The 24094-nt window shown below is 56.0% G+C and overlaps 1 protein-coding gene across 7 annotated transcripts in view; it reads left to right on the forward strand.

Moving 5' to 3' along the window:
• CACNA1S (calcium voltage-gated channel subunit alpha1 S) overlaps window positions 1-24094 on the forward strand; it is a 50684-nt gene that overhangs the window by 9324 nt on the left and 17266 nt on the right. For all 7 annotated transcript variants that reach the window (XM_068164704.1, XM_068164705.1, XM_068164703.1 and 4 more), the window contains exons 3-28: window positions 1932-2071; window positions 2756-2889; window positions 3392-3544; window positions 3817-4022; window positions 4606-4709; window positions 9821-9969; window positions 10473-10554; window positions 11053-11213; window positions 11997-12222; window positions 12699-12906; window positions 13214-13334; window positions 13823-13937; window positions 14032-14125; window positions 15367-15436; window positions 15648-15780; window positions 16026-16155; window positions 16744-16803; window positions 17359-17465; window positions 17888-17975; window positions 18219-18326; window positions 19082-19134; window positions 19379-19525; window positions 19796-19997; window positions 21194-21352; window positions 21689-21799; window positions 22279-22362. In XM_068164704.1, coding sequence (XP_068020805.1) covers window positions 1932-2071; window positions 2756-2889; window positions 3392-3544; window positions 3817-4022; window positions 4606-4709; window positions 9821-9969; window positions 10473-10554; window positions 11053-11213; window positions 11997-12222; window positions 12699-12906; window positions 13214-13334; window positions 13823-13937; window positions 14032-14125; window positions 15367-15436; window positions 15648-15780; window positions 16026-16155; window positions 16744-16803; window positions 17359-17465; window positions 17888-17975; window positions 18219-18326; window positions 19082-19134; window positions 19379-19525; window positions 19796-19997; window positions 21194-21352; window positions 21689-21799; window positions 22279-22362 — 3345 coding nt within the window. The remainder of the gene's footprint in view (window positions 1-1931; window positions 2072-2755; window positions 2890-3391; window positions 3545-3816; window positions 4023-4605; window positions 4710-9820; window positions 9970-10472; window positions 10555-11052; window positions 11214-11996; window positions 12223-12698; window positions 12907-13213; window positions 13335-13822; window positions 13938-14031; window positions 14126-15366; window positions 15437-15647; window positions 15781-16025; window positions 16156-16743; window positions 16804-17358; window positions 17466-17887; window positions 17976-18218; window positions 18327-19081; window positions 19135-19378; window positions 19526-19795; window positions 19998-21193; window positions 21353-21688; window positions 21800-22278; window positions 22363-24094) is intronic.

Below are 24094 nucleotides of genomic sequence, written 5' to 3' on the forward strand. Positions count from 1 at the left end.
GCTGTCTGCACGTGCCAGGAAGTTTGTCCTGGCTCAGGATGTTGCCAGTCTGTATTGTGCAGCTACACCACTTGGAGAGCCCAGAGAGGCTTTGCCAGGACTTTCTCCACCAAAAGGCTCACTAACAAAGGTCCCTGGGAGGTGTCCCACAGTCAGGGGTCTTGCTCTGCTAACATCAGAACTCACCCACAGCCTACAGCCTGATGGGATGGGTAGCTGCACCCAGAGCTGCAGGACAGGAGGTGGAGCATGCCCCTGGTCAGCACTGACGGATCATTGCACAGAACCTTCATGCTGGCTGTGCCAAGGCTTTGTTTTGTCCTAGGGGTGCTACACTAGCAGGGCAGATCCCGACCAGGCTGATCCTGTGGCTGAGAGCACAGCACAGCACAGCAGTCAGCTGGGACTGCAAGGAAATTCACAACTCCAGGGTGTAGGGAATGGAGCAAGGTCACAGGGAGCTGCTGCTGGCTGTCCCTTGGCCTAGCTTTGATCCTTGCTGCTCACTGGCTGTACAGGGTGGGCAGTGGAGCTGGTTTGGACTTCACAAAGGGATCTCCAGGCATAGCAAGGTAGCTTTTGTTCCTGGGCAAGAGGGTTTGAGGGGGAGATTCCTGCTAGTCAGAAACCTTGGAGCCTGATTCTGTCCTGCTGGATGAAGTAGGGAAAGGAATTAACTTTTGTGATGCTGAAGCTCCAGGCTAGATCCTGGCACTTAACAGCCTGGGCCTTGGCAGCTGCAGGGCTGCTGGTGCTTGCAGTGGGCTCCACCATGCTCCTGCATTTACTGCACAGGAGATACCCCTGCAGACCTCTGCCTTCTGGTATGGCTCTGCAGTCCCTTGGTACCTGATCTGAGCCTCACAACGCTTGAATTCACTTGTCAGGGGTTGCAAGGACAGGCTTTGGGGAGCAGAGCAAGAGGGGGCAAATGGCATTGAGTTGCCTCAGCTAAAGCTGTGAGGACAGAGCCCTGCTTACACCACTGACTGCAATGCTTAGGCCTCTGTTCCTACTATTCTTGCCCTCAGATCCAACAAGGAACTGGCACTGGTATGGGTGACATACAGGGGTACTTGGCACAGCCACTGCCTTTGGATGTGGTAATGGAGCAAGCAAAGCTGTCTGAGTCCTGGCTCTGGTTTCCTAAACGAGCAGCAGTTTTCACCTGGCAAAGGCAGAGGGGCCCTGGAAGGAAGCTGTGCTCACAGCACTGCAGCCTGCCCAGTGCTCACCCACTCCCAGCTCCATGGCAGAGCCATTTCTGCCTTCCTGAGTGCAGTTCCCTGCAGAGCCCCTGCAGGGGTGCTCCTTCCCCTTCATGGGGAGCAGATGGAGGAGAGGGGCCATGGAAAACCAGAAGTATAAATAGCACTATCCATCTGTCTGCTGCAGGGAGATTAATCCCAGTCTGGAAGGGGCCAGCAGCAGCAAGGACACTGATTGCTGTGACAAGCAGAGCCAGGTGGGCTCAAGCAACTCTTGGCTGTGCTCTGGGCAAAGATTAGCTGGTCTAGGCCCTGTGCCCATAGGGCTGTGCTGAGCCCTGCAGTGGGGTGCCAGGTCCTTCCTGGGAGGGGGTGCAATGCAGAGCCCCCAGGCCAGTTCCTAGCAGCTCACTCTGCCAGACAGACATCTGGCATTAGGCAGGACTTGAGCCCAAGGCTTCGCTTCCCTGGGATCCCAGGGCAGAATGGATGCTGGGTTGGGAAGTGGTGGCTTTACTGGCATAGTTTGCAAGAGCTAGGGACATGGTCCTGCCAGTGCACCACTGAAGGGATGCAGGGGGTCATACAGTGGCATGTGGTGCCCAGGGTAGGCACAGTGCTCATGGTGTGCATGGGATGCTGCCAGCAGGGCTGACCCATGGGGAGCATCCACACAAGGGATCTGGCAGCCTGTTCTGACAGTGTCCTTCCCTGCTTGCCCAGGAGAAGATAGAGTATGCCTTCCTCATCTTCTTTGCCATCGAGGCCATGCTGAAGATCATTGCCTATGGGTTCCTGTTCCACACGGATGCCTACCTGCGGAACGGCTGGAACGTGCTGGACTTCTCCATCGTGTCCCTGGGGTAATGCAGAGAGGCAAAGCTGCTGCTGCTCAGCTTCTGCCAGGCCTGGGCCATAATCCATCAGCTACATCAGTTTTTCTGGTGACAGCAGTGGGGTCTGGGGGCAGCTCTCATAGACTCAGTTCATGGCCTTCTCCTCTGGGCCCCCTTTTTTGTGCCCTAACATCCCCTGGGATCCTCTCTGACTCCTGTTTCTGATTCTTTAACACCTCTGTGGTGTTCTTGCCCTGGAGAATGGGAATTGTACAGGACCCTCTAGAGATTGCACTGGTCTCAGGGGATGGGAGGGCCCTGGGCTGCTCAGCAGCGAAGGTGGAATCCAGCAGAGGGGTGCTCAGCAGAGTCCTGTCCCTTGCTTTCCTGCCTGCAGAGCTCTAAACTCTTAGCACAGATTTCTTGGTTTCCATCCTTATGCCCTCTTTCTCCTTCTCCTTCTCCTTCTCCTTCTCCTTCTCCTTCTCCTTCTCCTTCTCCTTCTCCTTCTCCTTCTCCTTCTCCTTCTCCTTCTCCTTCTCCTTCTCCTTCTCCTTCTCCTTCTCCTTCTCCTTCTCCTTCTCCTTCTCCTTCTCCTTCTCCTTCTCCTTCTCCTTCTCCTTCTTTCTTTTTTCTCCTTCTTTCTTCTCCTTCTCCTTCTTTCTTCTCCTCCTTCTCCCCCTTCCTTGCTGTTTGCCCCAACTCTTACAGGCTTGTCACCATGACTCTGGAACAGGTCAATGCCAAGCAGAGTGGGACGCCGGGGGGCAAGGGCGGCTTTGACGTGAAGGCTCTGCGAGCGTTCCGTGTGCTGAGACCTCTGCGCCTGGTGTCTGGAGTGCCGAGTGCGTGAGGGGCTGCAGGGGACACTGAGCCCTGGGTCTGGCCGGGTCGGGGGGCTGTGGGGCAGGTTTCTTGCTGCTGGGTCAAGCCCAGCCACAAAGTGGGTGTGGAGGAGCCACAGGTTCTTGCTTACCCTTGCAGCTTGCAGTTGACAGCACACACAGAGCTCCCTCTGTGGCTCAGTGTCAGCACCTTTGGGTGGCCACTGTGAAAGGGGCCAGGGTCTGCCTCTGGTTTCTCAGGTCATATGAATGCAGCCAGGAAGACAGCAACAGAATGGGAAGCAGTCTTCAACACTGCCTGGTGCCTGGCTCTGCTAAGTGTTTGCATGGCAGGCAGAGAAAAGATTTGCTTCAGCGATTTCAGTTCCAGCCTCCCTGTGGCCCTCTCCCCTTGGCATGAGGCATTTCAGAGGCTGCTTCTCAGGGGGGCTGGCAGGAATGCAAGGTGCACCCAAAGCTGTTTAGGAAGTGGTTGACCTTCTCTCCCTTCTCTTTGGTGCAGGCCTTCAGGTCGTCCTGAACTCCATCATCAAGGCCATGGTACCCCTGCTCCATATTGCCCTGTTGGTCCTCTTCATGATCATCATCTATGCCATTGTTGGGCAAGAGCTCTTCAAGGGCAAGATGCACAAGACCTGCTACTACCTCGGGACAGGTGGGGCTGTGCCAGGGGAATGATGTGGCAGGAATGTTTCTGTGTGGCTGCTGTGGGGAATGCAGAGATTCTGTGGGTAGCAGAAAGTCTGCTCTTGCTCCTTGCAGGCCTGGGAGTGTGCCAGGAGTGGGGTACAGCACCCAGCTTGGTGATGGTGCATGGAGTGAGGAGGTGGGGAGAGGGGACCCTTTTGAAAGCTTCTGCAGGAGGCTGGGAGGTGCTAGAACCTTCTGAGCTTGGTCTTGGGCTCACACCATGGCTTTCCCCCTTAGATGTGATTGCCACAGTGGCATCAGAGAAGCCAGCCCCATGCACCAGCTCTGGCCACGGGCGACACTGCACCATCAATGGCACTGAGTGCCGAAGCGGCTGGCCAGGACCCAACAATGGCATCACTCACTTTGACAACTTTGGTTTTGCCATGCTGACTGTCTACCAGTGCATCACCATGGAGGGCTGGACAGAAGTCCTCTACTGGGTAGGCTCCAGCAGTGTGGGCTTGGTTCCCAGCTAGGCAGAGGGGATGGCTGGTCCTGCCTTGGAGCAGGGGGGGTCCTCCAGGACACAGGACCCACAGCAGGGTTAGGTATCTCCACCAGTGAACAACATCCTGACCTCACCAAGCTTCCTAATGTGATGCACATCCCAGAGTGCATGAGGCATCTCTCCCACATCTCTGCAGGCACTGCCTGAGCTGTGTTTGCTCTCCAGACAGACAGGAGGATGCTCCAGCTCCCACCTTTGTGTGAAGGTACAGGACAGGTACAGCAGTGCCTGGCTGGTGGACCCCATGTGCTGCAGTCACTTGGAGGCTGTCTTGCTGAGCCTTAGGCATCAGCATGAGGGTGATGTTTGAATTTGGTCCCTAAATGTTTGGGTCTGGCTTTACCTCCACTAAAACCACATAGAAATTCATCAGGAGGCAGGGCTCAGAGTTAGGCTGATCTGCTACCATCCCAATCATTCGCTTTAGAGCGCAGAAAACTCCCAGAGGCTGTTCAGGGACAGGGACAGACAGCAGACAGTGTTCAGAATGCTTCACCTGCCTCTCTTCTTGCCAGGTAAATGATGCCATTGGGAATGAATGGCCCTGGATCTACTTTGTCAGCCTTATCTTGCTTGGCTCCTTCTTCGTTCTCAACCTGGTGCTGGGGGTGCTCAGTGGGTAGGTGCTACTCTGGCCTTTCTCTTTGCCAGCAGGTCAGTGAGTGTGAGCAGTGTGGACACTGGATGGGTTTAACCATTCAAGGAGAAAGCCTGTAGAAGGATCTGTTCCTTTTCCTCTTCCATTCCTCTCCCTGATTGTTTTTTTTTGGGTGCTTAGAAACCCAGAGCCCCGAGTTACTTTTGTTGCCAGTGTCTATGGCTGCCAGAAGTTTTAGCTTAACACCAAACACAGCAATGCTTCCCCTGCAGCACAAGCAGCTGGCAGCAAACACAGCCATGGAGCTCATTATAGGTGGTTGTAGTGTGGTCTGCCAGAACCCACAGCAAGAGGAGCTGAGCAGATATCCCAAGGCAGCAGTCCCTGCCTCATGGCCATGAGTCAAAGACTCATTGCCACTGGTACCCACAGTGCTGCCCTGCTCTCGTGGGCACACAGTCTCCTCATGGCCAGCCCAAGGGAAGCACCTGTGATACCAATGGGGGAGTTACTGTTAGTCTAATTAATTCTTCAGTGCTCTCATCCAAACCCACCAAGGAGCTACTCTCAGCCTAGTTACAGAATCACAGAATGGTCTGGGCTGGAAGGGACCCCCAATGGTCAACCAGTCCAACTCCCTCTGCAGTCAGCAGGGGCATCCCCAACTAGCTCAGGCTGCCCAGAGCCCTGTCCAGCCTCACTTTGAGTACCTCCAGGGATGGGGCCTCAACCTCCTCCCTGGGCAACCTGTTCCAGTGTTCCACCACCCTCCTGGTAAAGAACTTAAAATGATGGTAACACCTCTGTGCCCAATGGCTCAATTAGTGCTAAATGCCAAGGTGCAATTCAAGCTGCTGTGCACAAAACATCTCTGGTGCAACTCTCAACCTACCACACATTGCTGTGGAGAGAAGTCAGCAATTCTAGTTTTGCTGCTGGGAAGTGTGTATTGGAGTGAGGGGGGTGTGGGGATGGGGGGTGGCTTTTCTTCTCAGTTCTGTGTAGGCTTGTGGTCTTTCTCATGTGTTTCAACTCTGAGTCTGCCTGTGGACCATCATCACCTCTGTTAGTTCACAGGGTTAGTTGTACTTGAGTTTGTTAGTCCTCTGCTATGGCAAGAGCCACACAAGGGCACAGGGTTATAATGAATTGGGCATTAATAGACTCACAGTCACAGGAGGTTAGGAGCTGGAAGAGGGACCATAGAGATCATCCAGTCCACAGTATCACCGTATCGCTAAGGCTGGAAGAGACCTTGAGGATCATCGAGTCCAACCTGTCACCACAGACCTCATGACCAGACCATGGCACCAAGTGCCACATCCAATCTCCTCTTGAACACCTCCAGGGATGGGGACTCCACCACCTCCCTGGGCAGCACATCCCAATGACGAACGACTCAGTGAAGAACTTTCTCCTCACCTCGAGTCTAAACTTCCCCTGGCGCAGCTTGAGACTGTGTCCTCTTGTTCTGGTGCTGGCTGCCTGGGAGAAGAGACCAACCCCTTCCTGGCTACAACCACCTTTCAGGTAGTTGCAGAGAGCAATGAGATTGCCCCTGAGCCTCCTCTTCTTCTGGCTAAACAACCCCAGCTCCCTCAGCCTCTCCTCACAGGGCTGTGCTCAAGGCCTCTCCCCAGCCTTGTTGCCCTTCTCTGGACACATTCAAGTCTCTCAATGTCCTTCCTAATCTGAGGGGCCCAGAGCTGGACACAGGACTCGAGGTGTGGCCTAACCAATGCAGAGTCCAGGGGCACAATGACTTCCCTGCTCCTGCTGGCCACACTCTTCCTGCTGCAGGCCAGGATGCCATTGGCCCTCTTGGCCACCTGGGCACACTGCTGGCTCATGTTTAGGTGGCTGTCAATCAGCACCCCCAGGTCCCTCTCTGTTTGGCAGCTCTCAGCCACTCTGACCCCAGAGGATTGCCATAGCCAAAGTGCAGCCCCTGGCACTTGGACTTGTTGAATGCCATCCCATTGGACTCTGCCCATCTGTGCAGTCGGTCGAGGTCCCTCTGCAGAGCCTTTCTACCCTCTAACTGACCAACATCTGCCCCTAACTTTGTGTCATCTGCAAATTTGCTGATGACTGACTCAATCCCCTCATCCAGATCATCAATGAAGATGTTAAAGAGCACAGGGCCCAGCACTGATCCCTGGGGGACACCACTGGTAACTGGCCTCCAGCTGGATGTGGCACCATTCACCAGCACTCCCTGGGCCCGGCCCTCCAGACAGTTCCTAACCCAGTGCAGTGTGATCCCATCCAAGACATGGGCTGACAGCTTGGCCAGGAGTTTGCTATGGGGGACAGTGTCAAAGGCCTTGCTGAGGTCCAGGTAGACTACATCCACAGGCCTCCCCACATCCATCAGGCGGGTCACCTGATCATAGAAGGAGATCAGGTTGGAGAGGCAGGACCTGCCCTTCCTAAATCCATGTTGGCTGGACCTGAGCCCTTGGCCATCCTGTAAGTGCTGTGTGATTGCACTCAGGATGACCTGTTCCATGATCTTGCCTGGCACTGAGGTCAGGCTGACTGGCCTGGAGTTTCCAGGTTCCTCCATCCAACCCTTCTTGTGGATGGGGACCACATTGGCCAGTTTCCAGTCACCTGGGACCTCTCCAGTGAGCTAGGACTGGAGGAAAATGATGGAGAGTGGATTACCAGGGCACTACACTGCTCCCTGACCCCATCACCCAGCTCAGGAAGCCACTTGTCCTGAACTCCTGCCTTGCTGTTAAACATTGAAGCAAAGAAGGTGTTCAGGACCTCAGCCTTTTCCTTATCTTCAGTCACAGTGTTCCCCTCCAGGTCCAATAAGGAGTACAGGTTCTTCCTGCCCTTCTTCTTAGTGTTGATGTATTTGTAACAATGCTGTTTATTGCCTTTCACAGAGGTGTTCAGCTTCAGTTCCAGCTGGGCCTTTGCCTCCCTAATTTTATTCCTACATAATCTAACAGCTTCCTTGCACATACCTGGAGAAGCCTTCCCCTCCTTCCAAAGGTGATACAGCCTCTTCTTCCCCCTTAACTCCTCCAGGAGCTGCTTGCTCATCCAGGCTGGTCGCCTTCCCCGCCGGTTTGCCTTCCGGCACGTGGGAACTGCCAGTTCCTGTGCCTTCAAGAGCTCCTCTTTGAAGTAGGTCCAACCAGCCTGGACCCCTTGGTTCATGAGGGCTGCTACCCAGGGAACTTTACAAATAAGTTTCTTAAACAGGCTGCAGTTTGCCCTCCTGCAGTCCAAGGTGAAGGTTCTGTTGGTGCTCCTCCCTAGCTCCCTGCATATTGAAACCTTCACTATCTCGTGGTCACTGCACCCTAGGCAGCCTCCCACCATCACCTCTCCCACCAGCCCTTCCCTATTGCAGAACAGCAGGTCAAGCAGAGCCTGTCCCCTGGTAGGCTCGCTTAACAGCTGCCTCAGGAAGCAGTCCTCCATGCACTCCATGAATCTTCTGGACTGCCTCCTCTCTGCTGAATTAAGTTCCCAGCAGATATCTGGCAGGTTAAAGTTGCCCACAAGGACAAGATGTGATGACCTTGAGACAGCCTCCAGTTGCTTGTAGAATAATTCATCAGCCTCCTCATCCTGGCTGGGTGCTCTGTAACAGACTCCAACCAGGATGTCAGATTTGTTAGGCTGTCCTCTGATTTTAACCCACAGGCTCTCAATCCCTTCTTTCTCCACCTCAAGTTGTGTGGCAGAGAGTGACTCCCTAGTATACAAAGCCACCCCTCCCCTTCTTCTCCCTCACCTGTCTCTCCTACAGAGCCTGTAACCCCCCAGTGCAGCACTCCAATCGTGCATGTTGTCCCACCATGTTTCTGAGATGGTGACTACATCATAGTCACCCTGGTAGACCAGGACCTCCAGCTCCTCTTGCTTGTTGCCCAGGCTGTGTGCGTTGGTCTACCTGCACTGCAGCTGGGCTCCCGACTTCTCCATTGCCCCTAATTTGTGCCCTACTCTTACCTCTGCAGAGGGACCGATTTCCTCACCCACCCCCTTCTGACCTAGTTTAAAGCCCTCCTAATGAGCCCTGCCAATTCCAGTGCCAGGACTCTCTTACCCTTTCTAGATAAATGCACCCCAGCAGGACCCAGCAGGTCGGGTGCAGTAAAAATTGCCCCATGATCAAAGAAACCAAAGTTCTGATGCTGGCACCATCCCCTGAGCCAATTGTTGGTGGTGTGGGTTCTCCTGTTCCATCCAGCACCCTGCCAGAGCAGGGTCGCCCAGGGCAGGTCACACAGAACACATCCAGGTGGGTTTGGAAAGTCTCCAGAGAAGGAGACTCCACAACCTCTCTGGGCAGCCTGCTCCAGGCTCCAGCACCCTCACAGTGACAAACTTTTTCCTTATGTTCACACAGAACCTTCTATGCTCCAGCTTGCCCCCACTTAAAAAGCTCAGGACCCCAAGACAGCTCACAGGCACCTGAGCATTGCCTGAAGCTGACAAGAGTCATCCTTGAGGAAGCTGCAGGCACAGCAGAAATTCCTGAAGTGGTTTTGCAAACATAGCTAAAATGTGCTTGAGACCAGGGAAGTCCTTTCCAAGACCTGGCAAGTCCTGAGGCTTCTTGTGCCTAATTACCGTTACCATGTCTGAGACCTGTTACTAACACAAGCAACGTGAGGCTGGCTGGGCAGCAGCTCTGCAGCCCTGCTAGATACGAGGACAGCAAAACCAGGAACTGAAAAATCGAAGAATGAAGCTCCCTGCGTGGCTTTTCCCTGTGGCCTGGTCACTTGTCATGGGATAAGCTCACCTTCCCCACGTGGAGAGTTTGGGGCAGCTTTCTGCCACCCAGATAGGTGAGACCCCACTTGCTCTAATCCTTGGCAGGCCTGGAGAAGTCCTACAGCCTCCAAGTAGCATTTATTGCCTTGTCCAAGACAACATCTCCCAGGAAGCAGCCAGTGGGGGCAAAGAAATGTTGCCTGCCATCAGGTGTCAGGGGATGATGCCCCATGGGCTGGAATCTTGGAAGAGGGCCAGGAGGAAAGTCACTGGAGCATGCCAGTGGAAGCTCCAGGCAGTAGGGTATTTCAGACTTTCCACAGGGACAGAAGGCTGTGGTACCTGACCTCCTGAGTCCGTCTCTGCTGCTTGTCTTGTGCCAGGGAGTTCACCAAAGAGCGTGAGAAGGCCAAGTCCCGAGGCACGTTTCAGAAGCTGAGGGAGAAGCAGCAGCTGGAGGAGGATCTGAAGGGCTACATGGATTGGATCACTCATGCTGAAGTCATGGACAGTGATCGGGCCAGGGGTGAAGGTACCAACTCTGCTTGGCCAAGGACCCTTGGCACAAGGGCTGGATTCCTAACACTGGCATTAGAAGTGACTCAGGGCAGGAGACACCTGGCCAGAGGCTCAGCAAGCCTGGGGAGCTGTGCCACTGAGCTGCTGCATCTCCTGTGCCACCCTGCTGAGTAAAATAACTTCAGAGGCCTCAGGCTGGGTAATGCATGAGAGCAAAACACCTTGGGAAACAGTGGGAGAGATGCCACATTTGTGGCCAGTACTCTCACAAACCTTAGCTCAGAACTGATCCCAGTCACCCTGTGCACACCCTGCTGCCTCTGCAGGCTGCCTCTCTGCACTGCCCTTCCTGCAGGGCAGGTGGTCCTGGTGCCTCCTGCCCAACCTCTCACTGCCCTCTGACATTTCTTTATTTCAATCCTGATGGGGAAGCTCTTCCTGGTGTGCTCCTGGGAGTTTCCCTCCCATGTTTCCCAGGGGCTCCAAGGAAAGCCAGGGATGTCATTGCCTCCTTAGGTATGATGCCGTTGGATGAAGGAGGGTCAGAGACAGAGAGCTTGTATGAAATTGAGGGCATGAACAAGTGGATTCTCTACTTGTAAGTACGCACTGGTGGGACCATCTCTGCTGGTGGTCTGTCACAGTCTCTCCTTTCTATCCTGCCTGGGCCAGACTTTCTGTTGGCCACCAGTTTGTGAGGAAGAGCCACATGCTGGGTTCTCAGGAGATGCAAACACTGTGGGCAGCAAGCAGAAGATTCTGCTCTGGGACTGGGAAAAAGGTGCTTCAGGCTGAAAAGCCTCCTCCCTTTGAGACCAGCCTCCAGGCAGGCTCCTGTCTTGGGATTCAGCAGCTGTGCCTGTAGCAGCCAACCAGAGCTGACTGTAGGCTGAAAAAGAGCTGGGAGATGTTCGTGTGGATGACCTGCAAGGTCTGAGTAAAGGCAACCAGTGCCAGGGGCATTTTTCCTCAGCCCTTTTCAGGGAAGGCACCTGGAGAAGGGAGCAGGGATGACATTGGTGTGCAGTCTCAGGCCCTGGGCTGGGCAGGAGCTGGGCAGGAGTTGGCCCTGCTGACCCTTTGGTCATCTCCGCAGCCGGCAGTGGAGGCGCTGGAACCGTATGTTCCGTAGGAAGTGCAGGGACGTGGTGAAGTCCAAGTTCTTCTACTGGCTTGTGATCCTGATGGTGGCGCTGAACACCCTCTCCATCGCCTCTGAGCACCACTTCCAGCCAGAGTGGCTGACAGTGATTCAAGGTGAGCAAAGACTCTGGGGGACACCTGCTGTGTACAGCCACTCTGGCACAGGGGCTGCCAGACACGTGGGGACTTGCTGGTGCACACAAGCAGCCTGCATACCCCTCCTGCACACGAAACATGAATGGGGAATGCAGCTATAGGGGCACAGCATGTGTGTCCCTGGGGGTGCAGGTTTGCGTGGTGGCACACATGGAATGTTTGCCCTTACACCTGTGCTCACACAGCTGTGCAGCAGGCACATGCAGACTTGTGAAGTGCAGCTCTGCAGGCATGCACACAGCTCTGCAGGCATGCACACAGCTCTGCACATAAGCACACAGCTCTGCAGGCATGCACACAGCTTACACACACACACCTCCACACATAGCACAACCCTGTGCAGGGCACACCCTGCATGGATTCCCATGCACAGCACCGCTGGTCTCTCACTCACAAGCACAAAGCTGCACATTGCCCTTATCCTCTTCCTCTCCTGTGTGCTCCCTGGAAAGCAGCATTTGTTGTAGCTGCAAGCTCAGGGCTTCAGTATTCCTAAGGTTGGAAGAGACCTCAAAGATCATCGAGTCCAACCTGTCACCACAAACCTCATGACTAAAGTAGGGAGGACACTACTGCCCACTGCAAGCTGGAACTCATGACCTTCCCATTAAGGGTCTGATGTGTAACCAACTGAGCCACCTGAGTCCCCTGCTTGGTGGGCAGAGGAGGGAAGTGAGCAGTGCTGCCCTCCTGCTGGGGTCAAGAGGTTCTTGCTGTGATGGGTTGGGTGTCCTGTCCCAGACAATGCCAACCGGGTGCTGCTGGCACTCTTTGTGGCCGAGATGCTGCTGAAGATGTATGCCCTGGGGCTGCGCCAGTACTTCCTGTCCCTCTTCAATCGCTTCGACTGCTTCGTGGTGTGCTCAGGGATCCTGGAGACCATCCTGGTGGAGCTTGGCACCTTGTCACCCCTGGGCATCTCCGTGCTGCGCTGCATCCGGCTCCTCCGCATCTTCAAGATCACCAGGTTAGGGAGGGAGGCCTGGGGGTGCCTGGGGCTCATGGTCCCCAGGCCTTGTGCCTGGGGAGGGCTGCACCGTGAGCAGAGCTGGCAGCTCCTGAATGGAGGCACAAAGAGAAGTTGGGTCTAGGAGTGGTGGGGAGGACAGACCAGATCTTGCTGCAAGTCTCCTGGGGTCCCTTGCTTGCTCTGGGTTCTGGGGTACTGTAAATGGGAGTGTGTGTCCATCCCTCTTCCCCATCTTGCCTGCTGGTCCCCCGTGCAGGCAGCAGGGTGTCACACCATGCCTGGAGCTTCATTTTGACCTTCTGAGGCCTGGCTGGAGCAGTTCCAGTGCCCAGCCTGTGCATGGTGCTGGTTCAGAGCCCCCCCCATTACTGGGCTGCTGCCACATCCCCTGGGCTGGGTGGTCTCTTCCCTGTGCCACCTGGTCCTGCCCACAGCCTTCCCTGCCCACATGCTCCTGTGTCTCCTCTGCCCAGGTACTGGACATCACTGAGCAACCTGGTGGCCTCCCTGCTCAATTCTGTCCGCTCCATTGCCTCTCTGCTCCTCCTCCTCTTCCTCTTCATCATTGTCTTTGCACTGCTGGGCATGCAGCTCTTTGGGGGCAAGTTTGACTTTGAGGACATGGAGGTGCGGCGCAGCACATTTGACAACTTCCCCCAGGCCCTCATCAGTGTCTTCCAGGTATGAGACCAAGGGAGGTGGGCAGAGGGCTGGAGGACAGAGTGCTAAGAGTTATGCCAGGTCTCCTGGCAAGAGCTGGGACTCAGAGAGGTGGGGGTTTGTGAGATGTGATGTGGTTTGGAGGCAGGAGCAGAGAAATGCAATGGAAGCATGGGCAGAAGTGCAAGGACATGGCTGAGGTTTGGCTGCGGGGCTGAAGGGGCTGCAAGGGCTTGGGGCTGGAGCCCGGAGGGCAGGATTGAGCTGTGGAGTTCTGCTGTGTTCTGCTGTGAGGGCTCCTGAATCCCTCTTTCTGCTCTGCTCTCAGATTCTAACTGGAGAAGACTGGAATGCAATCATGTATGATGGGATCATGGCCTATGGGGGCCCTTCCTTTCCTGGCATGCTGGTTTGCATCTACTTCATCATCCTCTTCGTTTGTGGGAACTGTATCCTCTGCCTGGGAAGCCAAGCCCAGGCTCCCTGTACCCAGCCCACACCTTCAGCTACACAGGGCTGTGACGTGGGGAGAGTCAGCTACACAGGGCTGTGATGTGGGAAAGGCTTTCTTAAGTGTTTAATTTCTGAAGAGCAGGGGAACAAACCACAGGCTTCAGGGACTGCTTTGTTGGTGGCTGGGGTCTGGGGTCTGGAGCAGAGCATAGCTCCGGGCAGGTTTGGGTGACTGACAAAGGTTCCTCCATGGGTCAGTGCAGGAACAAAACTGAACTGGATAGACCCAGCCAAGGAAGAGAAGGGGCAGCCAGCCCAGAGCTCAGCACCCACAAGAATGAGAGCAGGGTTAGAGATCCCCACCCAGAGGTCTCTAAAGAGCTCAGTTCCAGGAAGATTTCTCAGGGCACCCTGGACACCATGGACAGCTCTGGCCACATCCTCCACACAGGAAATAGTTCATGTCCTTAGTGCTGCCCCCCAGATATCCTCCTCAACGTCTTCCTGGCCATCGCAGTGGATAACCTGGCGGAGGCTGAGAGCCTGACCCTGGCCCAAAAGGCCAAAGCAGAGGAACGCAAGCGCCGGAAGATGTCCAGGTGAGCCTGGCACAGGAGCTTTGGTGTGAGGGCACAGAATGGCATTGCCCATACTCCTGCCCAGAGCTCAGCTTCTGCTCTCCTCTCCTCTCAGAGGTTACCCAGAGAAGTCTGAGGATGAGAAGCAGATGTTGGCAAAGAAGCTTGAGCAGAAAGTGAAGGGAGAAGGGATTCCTACAACAGCCAAGGTCAGTGCTGGTGGGGCTGGGCCTGGGGGAGCTCATGGTGAGCCAGCAGTGACCTCATGGCCAAGAAGACCAAGGGTATTCTGGGGTGCATTAAGAAGAGTCTGGCCAGCAGGTCAAGGGATGTTCTTCCCCTCTACTCTGTCCTAGCAAGGCCACACACGGAGTATTGTGTCCAGTTCTGGGATCCCCAGCTCCCAGAGACAGGGAACTACTGGAAAGAGTCTAACCAAGGGTCACAAGGATGATGAGGGGACTTGAGCATCTCTCTTACGAGAAGAGGCTGAGTGACCTGGGGCTGTTCAGTCTGGAGAACACAGGAGGTGTCATTTAAATGTGAGGAGAAACGTTTTTCTGTGAGGGTGTCAGAGCCCTGGAGCAGGCTGCCCAGAGAGGTTATGGAGTATCCTTCTCTGGAGGCTTTCAAAACCTACCTGGACCTATTTCTGTGTGACCTGATCTAGGTGAACCTACATTAGCAGGTGTGTTGGACCAGGTGATCTCCACAGATCCCTTCCAACCCCTACCATTCCTTCCACCAGCCAGGACTGGCAAAGGTTTGGAGCCAGCCTGGGTCTGGACTCTTCTGGGCTAAAGGTGCTGTTCACCGTAGCATCCTCTGGTGCTGGGGGCTCCCTGGGCCCAGGCAGGACAGGTTGCCTAGTGAACAGGCTCTTTGCTGGGGATCCATTGCTTGTGGTTCATTTCCTTGGCTGCAGCCAGTTGTCAGTGGCTGAGATGGGCTGGATGCCAGTGTGGAGGGGAGCAGAGTAGGTCAGCACCACCCCAGCCCTCCTCTATGTCCACCAGCACCCACTCTGTGCAAAACCTTATGTTCAGCTCTGCTGTCTCTGTGCTGAGCTGCCTCTCAGAGGCATCTGGCCAGCAGCTACTTCTCTGCTCACTTGGCAGAGGTGTCCTATGGGAACTCACCCCAGAGTCACCCCCTGCCTTATTCCACCCATGGTGTAAGTGCATGGCCCCAGGCTCTTGTCCAGCACACACTTCCCTGTCTCATCCTCTTGGTACTGCTCTTTGCCTGGACTGCAGCACTTCTGAGGTGTTTCCATCATCCTGCTCCATCCTGGGCCAGGACTCCATGTTCTTGGTGCTGTGCAGTACGAATGCAGAAACACTTTGTGCCCCACATGGCTTGCAGGCTGGCAGGGTCTGGCCAGCATGGTACAACTGCAGCAGTACTGGCACAGGCAGCTGCATGTCCACCTCTCTCTCTTTTGTTTCAGTTAAAAGTGGATGAATTTGAGTCCAATGTCAATGAGATCAAAGACCCCTACCCTTCTGCAGACTTCCCAGGTAAAAACTTGGCCCTGGCAGGGCAGCAGGAGAGCTGGGGAGGCACTGCTGAGGGATGGTGCCAGAGCCCTGGCTGTGTGAGGAGTACCAGCCTTGGGGTACTGAGAACATGCTTGCACAATCACAGGATCAGAGGGTTGTTGATCAGGTCATGTTCCCTCTCCTCTCCCTCTCTGGGTGACTCTTTTCCCTTCATGTTGCCACCGTGCAGGTGATGATGAGGAGGATGAGCCTGAAATCCCCCTGAGCCCTCGGCCACGGCCCCTGGCAGAGCTGCAGCTGAAAGAGAAGGCTGTGCCCATGCCTGAAGCCAGCTCTTTCTTCATCTTCAGCCCAACCAACAAGTAGGCACTGACCCCTCTCCCTGCCTTGTGGGAGCCCAGGACCCTTTGGCACCAGCCCTTCCCAGTGCGGTCCTGCTTGTGCGTCACAGCTCTGAAGGCAGACAGCTCACTGGGCACAGCAGTGGAAGGGCTGGCACAGGCATCCCTTCACGCTTAGGGCTTCAAGGTTTAACCTTCTTCCAGGCTGCCAGGCTGCTGTCCCTCCAGCCTCTTGCAGCACCTTGCACTGTTTCTGTCCCTGGCAGGTTTCGGATGCTGTGCCACAGAATCATCAATGCCACCTGGTTCACCAACTTCATCCTGCTCTTCATCCTGCTCAGCAGCATCTCGCTGGCGGCTGAGGATCCCATCCGGGCCGAGTCCTTCCGCAACCAGGTGCCTGTGCAGCTGTGCAGGGCTGGGGTGGCTGGGGGAGACCTCATGGAGATCCCCAGCAAGAGTGCTCCTGCCAGGTGTCCTGCCTAGGCAGGTAGCTGTGATTTCATCCCTGCCTCTGGGAGGGCAGTAAGGCCTGGCAGCAGAGGCCACTCAGGGCACAGCTGGCACAGGTTTCTGTTGCTCCATGTCTCAGTGCATGACCTGACAGGGTGTGTGAGAGGCTGTGGTGGCTTAGCTGGGATAGAGACAACCATGCAGGAACTGGGGGGTCTCACATGGGACAGCTCCCCAGGGCACTCAGTGCTTTGGGAGGTCAGGTGCCTTCAGGTGAATCAAGTCAAGCCTCACTCACTTGGAAGCTGAGAGCTTGGTGCCAGGCTGCAGGTTGGATCATGCACTGGGGAAAATCATCAAGGCTGAAGGTAACTGAAGAGTCTTCCTGGCACTAGTCTGCAGGCTCTGCTCAGCTGTGAGCTTCCCAGTCCACAGGGGAAGGGCAAACCCACAGTGCCAGGGTGTCTGAGCACACTGAGGCATTTCCCAGGTCACCCAAATCTCACCCAGTTCTGCTGCTTCTGTTTACAGGTTCTCAGATACTTTGACATTGGTTTCACCTCTGTCTTCACTGTTGAGATTGTCCTGAAGGTGAGTCCTGCTCTATGGTCCCAGCCATGCCCATCCTCAGTACACAGGGATGGACTGTTCTGGCCGTGGGCACTTGTGATTGTTGGACACAAGCTCCAGGTCCTGGTAAGGAGGAGCTGCTGGCTCCTCCTGTCCCAAGGGTCCGTGAGTCTGGGGGGAGGTGTGACCTGCCCCAGAGGCCATCTGTGGCCTCCACTGAGGTCAGGCAGCCAGGGGGGTGGTGCTGTGGCACAGGGACAGATGGGACATGGCCCCAGGGCTTTGAGAGAGCAGTGGAGAGCTGTGGAATAAAGCAGGACCTGAAGCAGCTGCTGCATGTTGCTGCCTCTCCAAGCCCCCTTGCTCTCCTCTTTAATTTGTGGGATGCCTGGGGAGCATTTTGGCTCCAGACAGTGCAGCACAGAGGACCTGCAGCTGAAGTCAGCTTATGCCTGGCTGCAGAGGGAGAAGTCAGAGCAGGGATAGGGCCACAAGCTGTGGAGCTATGAGAAGCCCTTTTGTGCCTTACTCACCCCAGGGCTGTGGCTGGGCTCTGCTAACTGCTTTGCTCCCCAGATGACAGCCTATGGAGCTTTCCTGCATAAAGGCTCCTTCTGCAGGAACTCCTTCAACATCCTGGACTTGCTGGTGGTCGCTGTCTCACTCACTTCCATGGGCACTGAGTAAGGACCTGCACTGTGTGGGGTGGGCGCAGGGCTGCTCTGCCTGGAAAAGCAGCTGGGCTGCTGCTGCCCTCTGCTGGGTGGACAAGGAGCAGCCGACCCAAGGGCTGGGCCTTAGTCTGTGTGTTAGTGCCCACAGTCATGCTTAGGGGACAGGGCATGGACACCTGGGAGGAAGGGAGGCGCTCCCTGAGTGCCAAAGGTGAAGATCTGGGTAGGAATTCACTTTGGAGCTTCTTTTTCTAGCTGCCAGTTTCCCTCAGCATTAGGTGGGGTAACAGCTTAGTGACATCTGCATGTCTCTGCCATCCCTTGCTCCTCACCTCCTCTGGTCCCAGTTTGGCCTCCATGGCTGCTTGGTGTGGATATGCCAGGCTGGCCTGGTCAGAGCTGGCTCATCTCAGCTCTGTCTTCCTCCTCAGGTCCAGCACCATCTCAGTGGTGAAGATCCTCCGGGTCCTGAGGGTGCTGAGGCCTCTGCGAGCCATTAACAGAGCAAAAGGGCTGAAGGTAAAACAGGGGTGGGGGTCCTTGTGCCATGGACCTCGTGGGAGGTTATGTAGCAGGCATCTGCCCTGTGAGGTCTGGGAGGCCTAGAACTGCTCCCTGTCTGTGGAAGGGGTCTGTCCCATCCTACTGCTCTCAGCAGGCTCTGGTTCCTCCTGGGGCCCATCCCTTCAGGGAGAGGCTGTGGGACAGGCAGCAGGGGCTTGCCCCAGGCCTGCTCACTGTGCACATCCTTGGCCCCTGCAGCACGTGGTCCAGTGTGTGTTTGTGGCCATCAAGACCATTGGGAACATCGTGGTTGTCACAACCTTGCTGCAGTTCATGTTTGCCTGCATTGGCGTTCAGCTCTTCAAGGTGAGAAGTGTCTGGTGTGGGCAGCGCAGGTGTTAGGCACATCCTGGGCAGGCTCTTCTAGTCATAGCCCTTGGGGATGGTCTCCCCTGGTGCTGAGACCAGCAGAGGTCATGATCTGTGTCTGCACTAGACAGGCAAGCAGAGGGGAGGAGAGCAGGGGACTTGCAGGACACTGCTCTGTTCAAAGGGACGAGCTGCCTTTGCCTTGCACCACTTAGTGCCTCACTTTCCTCTTTCCAAGGGGCCAGGAGCTCCTGACTCCCTCTGTGCTTTGAATGCAACATTCCCTTTTTGACAACATCACCTCACTGGGCCTTGGCTGCTTCAAGGCAGAGCTGCTGTGGCTGAGCTCAGCTTTGCTGGAGTTCCAGCATGGGGACAGCTTCCTGCAGGCTGAGCAGGGCTGTCAGCATAGCTGCACTTGTAGCTTACTCTGTGGTTATTGCTCTCTTCTCTGTGTTCCAAATAGTTGGCTCCAGATGGGATGAGCTGGGAAGGCCTCAGCTCAGGGCCCTGGAAGATTTCTTCCCATCAGTAGGCCACATTTGCTTGTCCCCACCAGGATCTGCCATGGCTTCTGAAACCCCCTGTGTTGTGTTTGCATGCAGAGTGGGGAAGGCAGCAGCTGTATGAGGCAGGGGGCAGAAGTCAGCAGGGAGGCAGAATGGGGCCAGGCTGGGTTGGGAAAAAGTCAAAACTCCCAAAGGCTTCTGAAGCCACAGCAAACCACAGCCTCTGCTCTCTGTCAAATGCAGGGCAAATTCTACAGGTGCACAGACCCATCCAAGATGACAGAGAAGGAGTGCAGGTAAGAGCTCTCTGCAGCTCAGCCCCAGCAGGGCTGGGAGGGCTGTGTGTGGCAGGGGCCACTTTGTGTTCCTGCATGGAGTTGCTGCATCCGAAGTGGAGCCTAGGCTCTCCTCAGCCTGGGGCAAATCAGGACCAACACAGGGCTGTCCTCCCCCCTCAGACACCAAAGAGCCCTGGGCCAGCAGCACAGCAGGAGGGCTTGAAGGGCACCCTACCTGCTGAGCTTTGCCTCCCTCCTGCAGGGGTTACTTCATCAACTACGTGGACGGGGACCCTACGCAGATCGAGCTGCAGCAGCGCGTCTGGTACCACAGCAACTTCCACTTCGACAACGTCTTCTCAGCCATGATGTCACTTTTCACTGTCTCCACCTTCGAGGGCTGGCCAGAGTGAGTCTGGCTCTGCGTGGGGCCTGGCAAGGGACAGGTCTGTGCTGGAAGCAGGTCGCTGCACAGAGCTGTGCCATGGGGCAGAAGGAAGAGCTGCCCAGGCTGAGGAGCAGGGATAGCTGCCCTGACAGTGGCTGTGGAGCTGACAAGGTCATCCTGGTAGCCCTATTAGATCTGGAGTGTCCCCAGAGCTGCTGGGGACACTCCACACACAGCTGCTGGGGACCTCACCTAATTAGGATCTCTGTTGCCCTGCTCTCCCTCCTGCAGGCTGCTCTACATGGCCATCGACACCAATGCTGAAGATGCAGGCCCCATCTACAACTACCGGGTGGAGATTGCAATGTTCTTCATCATCTACATCATCCTCATTGCCTTCTTCATGATGAATATCTTTGTGGGCTTTGTCATTGTCACCTTCCAGGAGCAGGGGGAGAGCGAGTACAAGAACTGTGAGCTGGACAAGAACCAGGTACTGGGGCTGCTGGGACAGGGCAAGGTGGACCAACCCTAGATCTGGCACTGCTGGGGCTGGCCGCTTTGGATCAGCCCTTAGTGGTGGCACTGCTGGTGCAGATGAGTTGAACCTGCCCCAGCTCAGTGTACTGCTGGAGCCATGCCTGGCACAGCACAAGCTTCCAAAGGGCAGAGTGGACCAGAAGCAGAGAGTGGCCTTCTGGTGCAGGTAGAGTTCCCAGCCTGGGCTGGAGCAGAAGGTTGTGCCCAATTCTGGGCTCCTAGTAAAACAGCAGCATGGACTTAGTGGTGCCAGTCCAGCAAGGGGCTGCTGAGATGGCTGAGGGGCTGGAGCATGTCGTGTGAGGAGATGCTGAGGGATGAGTCTGGCATTAAGAGAAGGTTCACAGGGATCTTACCTCTGTGTGTAAACACCCAGGGTGGAGCCAGGGTCTCTTCAGTTTGCCCAGGGACAGCACACAAGGCAGTGGGCACAAGCTGGAGAAACCAATCAATTCCATGTGAAGAAAGCTTCCTTTTTGTGGGGTGGGTGGTCAGGCACTGGACCAGGTTGCTCAGAGGATGTGAAGGCTCCATCTTTGGGGGTTATTCAAAACCCACTGCTTTGAACCAGCATCTTTGACTGAACCATCTCCAGGGGCACCTTCCACTGCCAGCCCTTCTGTGCTGTTGCCACTCTGGCATTCTGCCTGGGGACATCAAGCCTGAGAGCACTGGAAGGGAGACCGAGGTTGACAGAGGACACCTGGACAGGGATGGCTGGTGGTGCTCCTGTGCTGGGCAAGCCTGCAGAGGCAGCAAGGCCACCTGGAGCTGGGGGTGCTGAGGCACATGAACCCAACAGGCTGGGGAGGGAAGGGCCTGCTCATCACCCCCAGGGGCAAAGAGGGAAGTCAGCATCCCTGGTCACCCTTGGTTCATGTGGGCTGCTCTTGGCCAGTCCTGAGAAGCCTTGGGGAAGTGCCATGAGAGCCAGGCAGGCTCAGGACCGAGGAGCTTGGGTGAAGGGCAGCAGGACAACCACCGGGGGAAGGTGGTGGCTTTGGGAGCTTGGTCCCACTGTGGGAGAGAAGGGAGGATCCAACTTGTGTCTGTGGGGACACAGAGTGTTTCCAGGGGTGCTGGCAGTGCCTGTCCCCTGGCAGTGCCCTCTGCCCTGCTGTGGGCTCTCAGCTGCCCTCCCCTCCGCAGCGGCAGTGTGTGCAGTACGCGCTGAAGGCTCGGCCCCTGCGCCGCTACATCCCCAAGAACCCCTACCAGTACCACATCTGGTATGTGGTCACCTCCTCCTACTTCGAGTACCTCATGTTCTTCCTGATCCTGCTCAACACCATCTGCCTGGGCATGCAGGTAAGGGCCAAGGTGCCCAGGTGGGGGAGGGCATGTGCTGCAGCGGGTGGGCCGGCCCAGCCCTGCCATCTCCAAGAGAGCTTCTGGGGAGGAGGACTTGGCTACACAGCAAAGTTTGGGATGCGTGGTAGCACCCTGGGGGTGGGAACAAAATGGGGCTGGCTGCATGTGGGGAGCCCAGGAAAGATGCTGCAGGGCATACATTTGCTTTATTGGTGAGCTCTGCTGAGCCATGGGTCTGCAGCAGGGAGATCTGCATCCAGCACACAGCTCTGAGCTCACAGCAGAGCCTGGACCTGCTCTGGGTTAATGTGGCTCCTTCTGACTTCTCTCCAGCATTACAACCAGTCTGAAGAGATGAACCACATCTCAGACATCCTTAATGTAGCCTTCACTGTTCTCTTCACCCTGGAGATGATCCTCAAGCTCATGGCCTTTAAAGTGAAGGTGAGAGGAGAGCATGGTCCAGAGAGCAGGAGAGGGCCTTCAGGCCAAGTCAGGGTGATCCATTTACCCTACATTTGGCATCTCCTGAGGAGAAGCACTCCCAGGCCTGCAACTCCAGAGAACTCCTTGTGAATCCCTTGGGGTCTCCCATACGCAGGACCTGTGACTTCCTGGAGGGGCTGCTGTTTGCTAGCCAAATCCAACCTCATCCAGCTGCACACAGTTCCCATCTCCAGAGTCATCTGTCACTGACAGGGTCACAGCTCTAAGCCACCATGATCCACCCTCCTCATTTCACACCACTGTGAGGACCAAGCAGTTGACTGCAGGGTCCAGAGTCTGACCATCATCCCTTCTGGCTCTGCCTGCAATGCCAGAGGTCATTGATGATCCTTCTGGCACTTCTTCCTCTGTGCTCCAGCACCTCCTTGGCCTAACCCTTGGATGATCACTCCTCTTCCCTGGCTTTTTCCTGGCAGGGCTACTTCGGGGACCCCTGGAATGTCTTTGACTTCCTCATAGTGATTGGCAGCATCATTGATGTCATCCTCAGCGAGATCGACGTAAGTGTGGGGTGAGGGTCCTGAGGGTGTTCCCTCAGAGCAGCACTGCTGCCACCCCCAGGCTCTGTTGCAGCACCTGCCCTGGGGCGAGACAGACACAGAGAGCTCTGCAGAGTGCTGGTGTCCTCTCCTCTCTCTCTACTCTGCTTGGTTCTGAGAGCCAGCATGAGTGTGTGGGGATCACAGCTGTGGCTCTGTGGCCCCTAAAGCACTGTGCAAACACAGGGGGCCAGTCCCAGCCGGCCAACGTGTCCCCCTGCTCCCTCCCTGCTCATCCCCTGAGTTCAGGGGCACTGGGATCTCTGGAGAGCAGTCCAAGACTGCACCAGGAGCAGCACCATGCATGCCAGCCCCTGCCCCACTCACCCTGCCTGTCTCCCACATGCAGTCACCCTCGTGTCAGCCTCAGAACAGTGCCAGTGGGAAGAAGAAGCGTTGCCACAGCTCCCTGTACTCAAGGACATTGCTGTCCCCTGCCAGGGGAGGATCAGACACATCCAGTCTCAAGGCTTTGCATGTGTCCCCTTGGGCATAGACACAGTGAGTGGAGCTGTGCAGCTGCACACCCTGCAGCCTGCTGCAGGAGCTCCCCGTGGCTGGGGGCTGCAGGCAGTGTCTATGTGCTCAGCACTCTGGGGGAGCATTTTCAGAGCATGCCACTGCCCCTCATGGCACTGGGACATGGGCACTGAAAATGCCTGCTCAGGGGGTGTGTGCTGCATGTGGCAGAGCTGGTGATAACTCTAGGAGCAGCTGCAGTCAGGTGGGTTAGTGATTAACCCTCAGTGACTTTGCACACTGTCTCCTCTCAGGAGCAGGGCTTGCCAGCTCTGGTGCACTGCAGGGCTGTGTCTGGCAAGTCTGCTGCCACTGTCTGCCCTGCACAGAGTGACCTTCACTCATTCTCTGTGTCAGAGAGAAGAGGGTGTCCAGAGGGGCCCTTGATGGTGGTCACTTTCTTCTCTGGCATCTGGTCCAGGCTTCACAGAGCTGGGCTAAGCAAACCCAGTCCCCTTCCTCCCCTGGGACAGCACCTGTCCAGCCCTGCTTACCGATGCTGCCACCCTCTGGCTTCCAGGTTTCTCAGCCTTGACAAGCTGCCAGATTTCCTGGCAGTTCCATGCAGCTTTCATCTGTCTCCAGATCCTTCAGGAACCCATCCTTGGCCCCACAGCTCTCTTCACCTGTGACCTGGTTTCCCATTGCCTGTAGTGTATCTTTTGCCACGTGCTGCCTCCTTGCCCATTGTCAGAAAGGACATTCAGATGGTGCTGGAGGCCCTGCACTGGGCAGAGGTTTTCAGTCCCTGTGTGAGAGACCAGGTCAGTTGACACAGGTGACAAAGTACCACTGTGCTTGAGTATGGGTTTGTGGGGGTGCCCAGGACCACAGGGCATAGGCACCTGGTGGACTCCAGTGCCCTGGGCTTAGCTGGCAGACACTGACCTGGGTTCTGTGCTGTGTGCTGCAACACCACTGGCAGTGTCAAGGCTGTGCAGGAGGCCAGGCAGGATTTCAAGGCAGCATTTCAAGAATGGCCCTGAGACCCCCTGGCCTGAGACCCCCTGGTCCTCTCTCCAAGATCTGGGTGCTGATCACCCCCTGATCTCCCCTCCCACTGCCCCAAGCTCCTCAGGCACCTCTCTTCCAGGCAGCCCTGCTCTGGCAGATCTCATGCCCTAGTGACTATCCGTGTCCCCTCCTGAGAACATGCCCTTGTGGCTTGTCCCAC

This window comes from Melanerpes formicivorus, unplaced genomic scaffold (assembly GCF_026170545.1).
Source record: "Melanerpes formicivorus ecotype bairdi unplaced genomic scaffold, bMelFor1.0.p_v2 SCAF_82, whole genome shotgun sequence".
In the NCBI taxonomy this organism is placed as follows: domain Eukaryota; kingdom Metazoa; phylum Chordata; class Aves; order Piciformes; family Picidae; genus Melanerpes; species Melanerpes formicivorus.